The sequence below is a fragment of the Genypterus blacodes genome, unplaced genomic scaffold (assembly GCF_046128005.1).
Source record: "Genypterus blacodes isolate CSIRO-AG114 ecotype Tasmania unplaced genomic scaffold, CSIRO-AGI_Gbla_v1 ptg000032l_1, whole genome shotgun sequence".
NCBI classification, from domain to species: Eukaryota; Metazoa; Chordata; class Actinopteri; order Ophidiiformes; family Ophidiidae; genus Genypterus; species Genypterus blacodes.
In genome coordinates this window covers 3,348,224-3,360,867 of record NW_027466845.1, presented here as the reverse complement: position 1 = coordinate 3,360,867, position 12,644 = coordinate 3,348,224, and the positions used below count along the sequence as shown (strand labels likewise).

The 12,644-nt window shown below is 45.9% G+C and overlaps 1 protein-coding gene across 1 annotated transcript in view; it reads right to left on the bottom strand.

Annotated features, from left to right (window-relative positions):
* robo2 (roundabout, axon guidance receptor, homolog 2 (Drosophila)) overlaps positions 1–7,691 on the bottom strand; it is a 155,185-nt gene extending 147,494 nt beyond the window's left edge. Inside the window, exon 1 of the mRNA XM_076146433.1 lies at positions 7,018–7,691. Coding sequence (XP_076002548.1) covers positions 7,018–7,072 — 55 coding nt within the window. The 5' untranslated portion in view covers positions 7,073–7,691. The remainder of the gene's footprint in view (positions 1–7,017) is intronic.
* Positions 7,692–12,644: the final 4,953 nt, after the last annotated feature.

The window sequence follows — 12,644 nt, the reverse complement described above, 5'->3', positions numbered from 1 at the left end:
TCTACCTGCAATGCTGAGTTGCCCCGGCAAATTGAATAGGGAGAAATAAACAAGTCCTTTATTGCTTTAGAAATGAAGGTGGAGGGGAGCGGAGGGTGGTGAGATAAGGCCCTCAGGTGTGTGTGTGATACACAGAGCTGAGAGATGAGTGGATAATTGGAGGTGTGCTGTAGGTGCTGACCTGTCGTGAGAACATTGCAATGCACCTGCATGTCAATGAGGGCGGCTCACCTCCTCCACAGAGTCCGTTCAGCCCTAGGTCCCACATGTGAGCATGAGGGATCACCGTGGCCACCCACACACACACACGCACACACACCTAAGAGCGTGATAGACTGAGGGAGCGGAGGAAGGTAATCGAATGACCCCTTAGAGCTCAATGTTTGTGTTTTTAAGCTGCAGCATAGCAAGCGCAGATGAGATTTATTAAATTTTTATTCGGCGGGACACTTCATCTGGTCTGGCTTAGGGCTACAGGGTCAGGGGTGCTAGCAGTAAGTGGATGAAGGACTCATTCAATTTACTAAGGCCCATATATCTATGCTAACAGAAAGGCAATGTGCTTTGATGGTCATTAATAGTGCTCACACAAGCACATACACACATACGCCCACAGCCACATAGTCCAGGACGCCATAATTCTAACACTGGCTGGGGCCTGGAAATGACAAATGCCCGGGGGCAGCTCTCCAGAAAAACCGTTATAATCCTGGAAGTGAAACTACAGAGTTCAAACGTTCAAGGGTGTGATTAAGGTTTCCGTCCAATCTGGCGCCACGCTTATGACATTCGCCTCGTGCGTTGTCCGGGGCGCGGCAAACTTCAATAACAAAGACGGTCTCACCAGGCGCCGTTAAAGGCACATAAATCAATCAGCCCAGGTCCTGGAGTCTAAATTTACAGAGCGCTGCCAGGTCTGTGTTTATGGAGAAGGAACATAACAAGTAGAGAGCGTGTGCGGTGCCACAGCTTTACACCAGGCGGCTCAATTAGCAATTTATGTGCTGATTTAGCATGTTGATCATCCTCCATCAATTCACATAAAGAACGCCGTTAATTCTGACTTAATATCTTTAAATGATCTATTAGTAAACATAGAATATTTAATAGCAGTCAGTATGGAAGCATTTAATTACAGCGATTATGTTGAGGTAATTTGACTCAGACGCTGAGAACGACAACACATTATGCATATACACCTGAACAAGGCAATATTATGGAAATATGAAGATGTTCAGGAATATCAAAACAACAAAACAGTGGCTGGAGTTGTTTACAGCCCTAGCAGGGATATTGCAACACCAGCTATATTTGTAGTCTTGCTAAAACAAAGGTTTGGTAAATGTAATTGTATAGTTTTGACTCTCCAGGTGTTGGGAGTCCAGGTTAGGTTAGATGGGAAGTGAAGGAAGCGAGTTGTCACGGCTGGGTGATCCATAGGCCAAGCTGGGGATGGAGACGGTAAATGAGACACTTATTCACTGGCTGCACCACTCTGAGCTGTAGCGCTGCTGCGTTGAGCTACTGCGGCGTGATGGATGTGTGCTTGAGTATCGAGCTCAGGCTGTCCATCCTCACACGTCTCACACTCGGGAGACAGCTCATGCATTTTCAACAGCAGGGCCCCACCTCATCTTTAAGACGAGCTCAGACAGTTGATTCAGGTTCAATTGTCTCACCAGCTCTGCGCAGCAAAGTAGTGTTACTGAGAGCGCATACCTCCACCAAGGCAGAGCTGTCTCGGTCTCTCAATGAGGAAATTTAACGAGTTATTGACAAGACCGTGATCAACTTCTACCCCCACTGACAAACCAAGACAATTGTGATTCTACCACATCTTGTTCTAAGTACTAGTTTTAATTTAACTGTTGTTGTCATAGCGCCACCATCAGGTCGATAGGTGACGTGATGTCCACCAAGTTAAGTTACAGTACAGACTACTTCATGCATGAGATTCAGCACTTTTTCCAGGACTGAGCCACGCCCCCTCCTATTTGAGAGCCAATTATATCTGACTTATGGTTTAAAAGCTACAGGCCAAAGCATAAAAATGGTTCCAACAATCTTAATTCACGACTATGCTTTTAACTATGAGCTCACAGTTAGCGCCATGTGTTGTCTACTTGCTTGTAATGGTTCCTCTGTGTGTGTGTGTGTGTGTGTGCGTGTGTGTGTGTGTGTGTGTGTGTGTGTGTGTGTGTAGTTAGTTAGGTGAGGGTTCCTCTGTAAGTCACTCAGCCATGACATCCCTCCCTTACTATCTGAAGGTTGCTGCAGAACAGCCAATCAGAGAACAGGATGAGGGCAACAGACAGGGAGTGATTGGCTGCTTCCCTAAACACGACGTTCCTCCTGAGGCATGCTACATGAAAGCGGCGATAAGGCAAACGTTCTCTCTCTCCCACGGGGTTCACCAAACTACAAGGCTGACGATGTAGTAAATCCTGAATCTCTGTCTGCATGTTGGCTCTGAACATAATCTAGTTGTTCGGAGATAAAAAAAAATGCTCATCACATCCACACTGCAAACCGACTGATCCCACACACAGCCAACTGTAGCTTGCTGCCGGGCATTTGCGATTGATCAATAAGGGTTCATTCACTATCATCTAATCATCAAGGATTATATAACAGTAATTAGATCAATGTTTTCCATCTGTCAGCTCTGCCTTAATCGCCTGTTTGGCAAACAGGGCCTGTGAGAGCATAAAGCAGGGATTATGTGTGCGTCTTGGGGCCAGGAGGGGTCGGCGCAGGTGTGTGTTCAGTAAGTACAGGTGTGTGAGACAGGTGAAAGCTTTGCCTGAGACTCAGCATGTTCAATAAATCATGTCACTCCTCCCCCATCCCCCCACAGCACCAACACAGGTGCACCACCAGCTCCTCTGTGTGTTTGGATTCCTCCCTCATGGATGCGGCTAACGACACACACACTCTGATGTGGGCGCAGGCGTGGGCGGGGAATCGGATGTATTTTAAATACATACAAAAGATCTTGGGAAAAAACCCATAAGTGCTAAATTGTATCATAATATTTGTGTATTTTTCTACACTCATTCTAACATCTCATCACATTTCGTCCTCTTTCTGATTGAGACGATATGAGACAGCTGCATTTTTTTAATGAACACCCTTTTATTTAATTAACAATACACACCTGATATGAGACTGTGGCTGTGGTTTCTAGAAACAAACTCCTTAACGGGGATCTTTGAGTGTGTATTACTGTGAAAACTGTGCTGTGCTCAAGGGCTTTAGTCAGGTTGTTGGTTCCAGATCCAAATTATTTTACTTCAGAGATTTATTTACATGACTAAAATATAAAATACTGAGTTTCATTTCCTCCTTTTTCATCTACTGTTCCCTATTCTTGTGTATTGTATACTCTGTGTGTGAGGCAGAGTTGGATAGAAATGGAAAGTAAAGGTGAAACACACTTATGCAGTCACTCAGTGTTAAACTTCTACCTTCCCCTCTTATAATCTCTCATTCTTTCTGTCTCCAGGCTGAATCATATTGGCATTAGGTCTTTTCCTCCTTGGTAAATGTCAGAGGTATGCTCGGATGGATCTTACTAAAAGGTAAAACGTGGAAAATGCTATTACTTCATCTACCATCTGCTACTCTCTCAACACAATCAGCCGTGCCTGATGCTGACATTTCCCCTCCCACTCCTGATGTGATGTAAATGTAAAGGCATTAACCGCACTGACCCGGGGGATTTAAAATAGCTGCCCGGCCGCTCTTATTTGTGAGTGGCTGCATGGGCATTATCTATCTGTCACTAGGATGGAATATGAAGAGCAGAACTTGGTGTGTGTGTGTGTGTGTGAGACGCTCGATGCTGGACGCTGCTGAAACACGATACACACAGTAGCCACTCCTGCCTGTTAAAATATCACAGGAGTTGACAGGGCCAGTGTCAGTGGTCGAGTAACACACACACACATACACACACACACCTGTCAGCTGATTCTCATTGGACACGGCCTCATCCTATTTCATTAGACCCTTTTAGTCGCTCTTGTGATCACCGCTTCTTTAACCCTGCATACATTTTTGATGATAATCAGAGAGTAAACAGAGCTCTGAGGCTTCCGTGACAGTGATGAGCCGGGAGCGGGAGACAGTGGAGAGGAGAGAGGAGCTTCCTGCAGACATTCCGGATGAAAGCTCGTCATTACGGCAGCCTCATTCCAGCAAATGAACCTCAATTACAATAACGCTGCCTAAACGCTGCCAACCCAAGCAGAACAATCACATTTGGGGCGAGACATTGCAATGGGTTCTTACACAATGACCTCAGCATACCTCATCATTCACCAAGACTGCTTTAATCTGGGCTTACTTTCCATTATAGGGCAGAGCTTTAGACCTTTCTAATTCAATCATGACCATCAACAGAGCTGTTACTCTCCGGGATGCTTCAGCAGTAAAGCACCATCCTCACAATTTACCAAAGAAAGCTTTATTTGAATTTTATAATGTATTGTATGGCTCCTCCTTCTCCTTCTCCTTCCCTCTTCCTCACAAACACACACGTGCTCACTATAGGTTAGTGTTTCCCTCCACTCAGCAGTTGTGAAAGGATAGCCGCGACGACGGATCGAGAGCTGCGTCAAATACCCCAGGCCGCAAAATACCCCGAGCCTCTGCCTCTGTGTCGCCTCTTGGGTTTTAAGCTGGACAATATTTCAGCACCTCTCAGTGTGTCAACCGGCAAGGAGGTGATGTCACCAGCTCCTTCATCAGACACAAGCATGCAGAGGCTCTCAGAATAGCACAAGGTCAGGAGTGCATGTCCACTATGCAAAGCATGTTCCTATCCATCTTCAAAAACAGCACGCTGGAGTCAAAGAGGCCTGCAGACAGACAGCTGCTCACCAGGGGCTTCACCTCAAAATAGCTTCAAAATATAATCATTAGGACTGAATCTGTGTTAGGCCCGGTTGCCATTTTGGTTGCCACATGCACATCTCTACTGAAGTCGCGGAACAATTCCTCCTCACTTCCAGCCTGAACCCCCTCGTCACAGTGATGCTCCCCCACTCTGCCTCCGTCTCACCTTTTCTTTCCTCCCTCTACACACTGGCAGTATTAATCACAGCGCACTAAACAGCGACTGACGCCATTCACAAGGCCTGGCTTTGTTGGCGACGTTGCCCAGTGAATACAACTCCAGACCTTTTTGTCTGTCTAAGTGGACTCTTAGAGGAAGCTCCTCCCTCTCCAAGGACGCCCAGATTACCTCTGAAAGGCTCGGCAGTTCTGCTGGGATGGAAGGGAAGAGCGAGGAGGGAGGAGGAGGGGGGAGGAGGGTGAGCGGCAAATGATTGGGAAGAGAGATCTACTGCTCCCTGGGAGATGTTCACCCCTCTCTCTGGCCAGCTAGCCATGCCTTCGGCCGCTGCTTAGCAACCAATGGCTTTGGCTGAAATGGGCATAAAAGAAACAAAAAGGTAAAAGGGAAGAAAAGTACAAATCCCAGCTAAAAAAAAAAGCAACTATATCTTCTAAGGAAGGAGGGCCATGAGAACGTCTGGAAATATGACCTAAACAGCCTCCAAAACCAAAACTGGGTGCTGCTAAGAACAAAAGCAGGAGCTGACAGGTGGAAGAAAAGGGAGCTTTGCTGCTTCATGCATTCAACGACAACAAAAGCCAGGTTTTTACATATTGCGAAGGTGTACAAACAACACAAAGCAAACACGGTGTGAATCATCGCCCGCACCGGAGTTAATATAATGTCCCTGTATGTACGGCCATGTTTCCTCATTCCACCATCATGAGCAGCCTTTGTGTGCGTCTGTATTTACGTTACACAACTGTATGGAAGGCGTGTTGGGTAATGCGCTCGTAAAACCCAACACAAGTCTCAGACACAGACTGCAGTTCTAAGTATTTTCAAAGTAATACATCTTAATCCGTCCCTCTATTCCATTAGTCACAAACTGGACCAATTCATGCCGCGGTGTCCGTCACCTAAGCCCTCCTGTTTGAATGATTGATGTGAGTCATCGCGTTCACTCTGCAGTTGAGGTTTCTTTAATTCCTCCATTAAAGCAGCTTTCTTGTGGGCCGGCGAATCCCACGAAGCCTTGTAAAAACCACCAAAGAAAGAAGCTGACTTAGCATTCAGTCATAGGTCGGGCTCAGGCTCAGGCTCAGGTTTAGACTCAGGCTCAGCTTTGAGATTTTCTCACAGGCTGAGGCCATTAAACACAATCAATCATGTACATAATCAACAACAAAACAAACACACAAACAAAATAAGAAACTAAAGCATCTTGTGTTTGAGGCAGTTTAAACAACAATCACAGCTCCCAAACCCATTAGTGAATCACCACAGCAGAGCGATAACACAGTGCTGTATATCACACACACACATACAGCCTCCACAGAGCCTCTGGACGCTGCAGCACAGCCTTGAGTTTCAGCTCTTACCATCCAAACAAACAGCCCACTTTCATATTTACTGACTGATACCAAAAATGCCCTTGAACTACTTTGTTTGAAGGTTTTGTTTTGGTTGGAGGGATAGATGGTCTCTGTGTTAGAGACGTCACCTGTAGCCACTGATTCATTCACATGGAGACGCTTTCCCTTCACACTGAGTGAAAAAGCGGCTTTGACAGAGAAAAAAAATAAAAATAAAAAATGTAGCAACAAGCTTTTGATACACTCGAGACACATTTCATGCCAGAAACATGAACACTCATTAATCCACTGAATCAAATAAACCCAATAAGCTACATCAAGAAATAACTCCACAGGTTTAAATATCAATTTCCCATTTTTTTTTGTCTTACTCATCTCCATGCCAACTTTACAGATTTAAAACCTTTATTATCAGTTTGTTTTGCACACTTACAACCCTCCAAATATATGCATTACATCTTAAATCATGAGCGCTGAGTGCCAATAACAGCCTTTTACACGTTACACTACAAAACAGGTGTGAGTGTGTTTTTAATTGTCTAAAGTTTGACACACAGAACGTGTTGGACGTGAACTCACCATCAACTTGCAGCCACAGTAATCCAGCAGCGAGGATGAGCGCTAACGGAGCCATGCTGGCATATTAAACATCCAAATGCTCCCAATCAGCGGACAACCAAATGAGACTAAATGACACACACACACACGCAGTCTATTCCGAGTGTGTGTGGAAGATGGAACAGGTCCGAGTTACTGACAAGCAGCCAGCAGCGTTACTGTCCGCAGGCTGAGGTGATCCATGTACCAGCAGGTCACCCGGAGATGTTCGGGAAGATCCTTCAGACCTCCAGACCTGCCGGCTCGCCTCGTCAGCTCACCCGCGATCTGAAGCTCCGTTTCCCGGGGTGACCTGTCCGACACTCGCCCGTGAAAAATCACAATTTAAGTCCTCAGTGGGAATGAAAGCGCTCACTCCTCGGTTCCTAGAGACGCGATCTTCAACGGTGTTGCACCCCCGAACACACACACACACGCACACACATACACACACGCACACACACACTCTTCAGCGCCTGCCCGGGCTCATCCTCAGACTGGGAACCAGCCCGCAACTCTCCAGTATTCCCACTAAGTGTCTGAATCACGGAGGGATCCGAGCTCAAAGGGGGGTAGCCATGCGCTTAGCCCGAGCTAAAGCGCTCAAAGTGTACAGTCAAGTAGATACAAGTCAGTCCGACATCCCCCCGTCTCTCTCTCCCTCCCTCTCTCTCTCTCTCTCTGTCACACACTCTCTCGCTCTCTCTCTGCCACTAGGAGCGCACGGCCAATGCGCACCGCGGCACAACCCGCAGCTCACCGGAGAGGAAGCCTGACACACTTCCACAGAGCACAGGCGAGGAGGAGAGCAGCCAGCGGAGAGGAGGAAGAGGAGGGTGAGATGAGGAGGAAGAAGAGAGTGAGGAGAGGTGGAAGAGGAGAGCGAGAAGAAGAGGAGGGTGAGATGAGGAGGAAGAGGAGAGTGAAATGTGGAGGGGAAAAAAGGAGGAAGAAGAGGGTGAGAATAGGAGGAAGAGAATGAGATGAGGAAGAGGAGGAATTAGGGTGACAGGAGGAGGAAGAAGAGGGCGAGAGAAGCAGGAAGAAGAGGGCTGGAGGAGGAAGAAGAGAGGGATAGAAGGAAGAAGTGCGTAGGAGGAAGATGAGCAAGGCGAAAGGAGGAAGAAAAGGGAGAGTGGAGAAAGAATAAGAGGGTGAGAGGAGGAAGAAGATGGGAGCAAGAGAAGAAGGAAGAAGGCGAGAGGTGGAGGAAGAGGAGGATTGACTAAGGAGCCAGGAAGTCGAGGAAGATCTGTGATCTTGAAGTCTGGACTCATTTCACACTCAGGGAAGCCAAAAAATTTGCAGTAAACTACAAAGAAAACCTGAAACTTTACAGAGACATTAACTTGAATTCACCATGTTTCTATGTGTTTCTGTGTGTTTCTGTGTGTTTCTGTGTGTTTCTGTGTGTTTCTATGGCAGCAACACCACAAACGCCTCCTGGGTGTAACAGCCAACAGGTAGCTGACCTCATGAAACTAGATTTACCTTATCAGGAAAACGGTATATTCCGCAATAAATCCACATTTCCACATTAATAATAGAATCTGGTGTCATTACTAATTGATAAGGGCTGGATTGGATCTCCGGGGTCATGTGGGTTATTACACATGCAGACAGAGGGGACATGCTGCATAGTAATGTATAGAGATATAGAAGCAGAATTATAAACATGATCCTAGTCAGAAATCAATAGTTGATTGACCCAGAGGCCTCGTACGGGGACGGAGAGGCTGCTCCTCTGCATACCAACACCACCAAGCCTACATATTCATACAGCACCACGTCATTCAAATCCCATACGGACATAAACATGCAGAATGTTGCAAAGAGACAAAAACACACCAACTCAGGCCTGTAAATGTAAATGTGAACGCACACAGGCTGTGCTGAGGCGCAGGGAGGATGAGGCTGGTGTCTAATCCTGCCCAGTAACCTTCTTCATGTCTGATCGGTATATTACAGAGCAAGCTACGAGCTGTGAGCTCCCCCTACTGGCTCTCATTAGAACAACCTGATTCTCACTGAGCTCCATGTTAGCCCATCAAACTGATATAGAAAAGGAGCAGACAGCTTATGCAGCAGCAACAACAGCAACATGTTTCTGGGGCAATGTCAGTGCCGTAACACTGTCGTGCCATTGAGTGCATCTGTGTGTGTTTATTTCAGCAGCTGGAGGGAGCAGATATGACAAACAACACGCTTGAGGAGTGTAAAATAGGAATTAAATGAATAATGTTGTGAGTTTGGATGAAGAATGTGGCTAATGTGCGTAATCACATCAATTTGAATTAAAACATATTAAAATGAAAGAACAACTTAACCACACACACACACACACACACACGAAACAGTTAATCTACAGTAAATTGCACTTTTCATAGTCTATTCTAATAACTCACAGGAAACAAGTGATTTATGACGTAAAGAAAAGAAGGTAGATCAAACAAACAGGCACCACACTTAAGAACACAGAACAGGATTTGGATTTTCCGTTTTGTGATTGACATCAAAGCGAGCCCACAGAAGAAAATCATAGCCAGTGTTTGTGCCCTGGAGGTGTCTGAGCTAAGCCATATGCTCCTAATAAAACTATAGAGACTAACAACTACACACACAGCAACACCATGACAGGGTGGCTTTGGCTACGGGAACCACCTCGATTGCCTTTAATAACAGCTTTGACTCTTCATGCTGTTTGTTTGTCAGGCTGCGTGTTCCGACGTGCCCCATAAAGGCCTCACTGGGATCTGACACACGTTGGAAGTTTGCTCGTTTGCTCCCATTGCAGGCTCGCGCTGTCAGACGGCCAGACACAGTGATTTGTCTTCATATTTTAATATGTTTGTGGGCTGCATGCAAATGGTGTCTTCTCAGTGCTTTCACGTTGTCCTAGATCTTACCAGAAGCGAGCACACACGCACACACAGAGACACACACGCGCACACAGACACGCACAAGCCAAACAGAAATTTATTGTGTCATCAGTGTTGCTGAAGGTTTGGCGGTGAAGAAAGGAGGAAAAAATGGAAATGGAGAAAGGTCATTTGCCAAGAAGAAAAGCCCAATTCAAACATAAACAATGGAGTGTATGGCTTCATTGATGGAAAAGTAAGTAGATTGTAATTCTCCTTCAAGCCCGGGCTTTTATTTCCCGCTCTCAATCAACTCACTGTATCTCTGCAGGGGAGGGGAGTGATATTCCCCGGGATTCTAAATATCAGCTGAAAGTGGATTTATTTTAATTAAAGTGGAGGCCGTGTTTACTCAGGACGCGGCGCGTTACATAAAAAATGAGATGTTGGGACGGAGCCCTGGACCGATAACTCATGGAGGCTGTGATATGAGCTTATCCTTCACTCCACTGTTGGAAGAATGTGTCTTATTATAGAGACACAGTGTTGTCAAGGCTGACTAGGTTTTTAATTTCCAAACCTTGGGAGCATTGCAGTGAGTGTGGCACCAGGCACATTTGGAACTGTTGCATTTTGTTCTACGCCTCATATGAAAACGTGGCACAGATATTAAAAAAACATAAAGATTGATGGAGACCAAAGCACATTCTTATTCAATTATTTCCTCCCTCTAGTCTCTAGCAAAGCTGACTCCAGCCTGCTGCCATATGCTGAAACAGAGCATTTCTTTGAACCTAAACAAATCATTCCTCCATTACTGTCACATTTCTGCGCAAATTATGTGCATTTAATTTAATCAAAGCTAATAATCAATCAGATAATTTACCATTATTCTTCTTAGAACATCTGCTGTGCATGGTTCCTGGGTGGATCCATTGATTGTGACGGTTGCCTGGCTTGACCCACATCCATCCTCATCTACTTCTCAAGTCACGTGACTCCAACGGGTCAAGTTGAATCTCAAAGTCCTCCGATATTAGCGGCGACACCATGTGGCATAATATAACACACAAAGCTTTCATTTCAAAACAGTTCATTCATCAATAAAGGAGAGATTAAGTTGACTTGTGAATCAGTTTATTATTTAGCCTCACTCTCACGTCTGATGCTTTAATTACAGCAGCATCCTCTAATCACTCCTGGTGTGATGAAGGAGATTTTATCAAGTGACTCGGCTCATAATAGAGTAAAGAAATATGCGCTTCAGTGTTGTTTTTGTTTGGAGGAAGGAGGTGAAGCCGTGGATCAAGAGGAGGTCCCCACAGTGGAGTGTGTGTAATATCTACGACACAATCAGGAGTGTGCAACAACTGTATCCTCTGGGGACCTGGAGACTATACATTCCAGGGCAGACAGTCGGTGCATTTTAATTGCGTGTAACTAAGGTTCAATTCAAATGCAAACCATGAATCAAAGGCAGACAGTGAGAAACGCGACGTTTTCACCAAAGTCGCATCGCCCGCGTGTCAGGGGGGAGGAAGAGGAAAGTGTTTTTAATTGTGTGCCAGGTCAGAGGTTCAGGTAGCGACATCACTCATGATCAGATCAGAGTGGTATTTGGGGAGCTCTTAGCTGGATATCTTTCATGGCCGAGTATCCCCTTACTGAGTTTGGGCCTCTGTGTGTGGATGATTAGGAGCTGGAGGTGGGGGGCGGGGGGTGTGTAGCTGGGGGACGATATGTGGAGGGGTGATTAATGTAGATGTCAGTAGTGGCCCTCCCTCCTCTGCTCCTTCCCCAGCATCCGTAATGACACCTGGGGAAGGCGGAATGGGCCTACCTGCAGCCCAGGCTCCCTCAGCAGGGCATGATTCTTCCCCATGATCCTCCTCTGTCAGCAGTCCTGTCACCGGCCTCGGATCAGCCCCTTATTAATGGGCCTCTATGTCAAACATAGATATTAAGCTGTGCTCTGCTCTGCACTCTCCTCGGCAATAACACCCACATAGGCACCCACACTGACACCATCATTCCTGCACAATACCGTGACAGACACAAACGCACACAAACCGCAATGCGCTCATAAGTCAAAACACATCGCCGCATTGCACTGAAATATTACTTTCTTATTTAGCAAGTTTTACCGATTCAATCATAGAATGACAAAGACCCAATAGATCTATTAGATATATTTAGAAGTCTTTCACACAATCCCTCACACACACACACACCACAAATTCAAGCCAATATCACATTATCTTGCAAAACATGACTAAAACCTTTCACCATGATGCATCATCCAACAATGTAGAACACTTAGCTGCCAGAGTAAAATCACAGTCCAAAAATGTGGTATGATGAACAAAACTTGACCCTTAATACAGAAGGAGGAGAAGTTCACTCCACCGCGATTACTTTTCCTTTTTAAGCTTGTAACCTGAACACAACAACGGGGGAGAAATCTGTAAGAATCTCAGATTTTGGAGCCGCACTGTAACACGGCAGAGTTGGGTTTATTGAAGGCAATAAAGGATTTAATGGAAGTTGCTCTCAGAGTTGCGGCTCATGTTAACTTCTGTACTCTTCGATACTCCCCTAGAGGGGATTAGGGAGGAGGCTGGACAGATGGGAGAAAGTATGGAGGACACGACACCTGAGCTCGGTGCGGAGAGAGGCTTCTTATCAGCGGGACATGAACTCTGTATGTAATGCATCGCCCCGTCTTCCTCTGCTTTCACAGACAGACAGAGG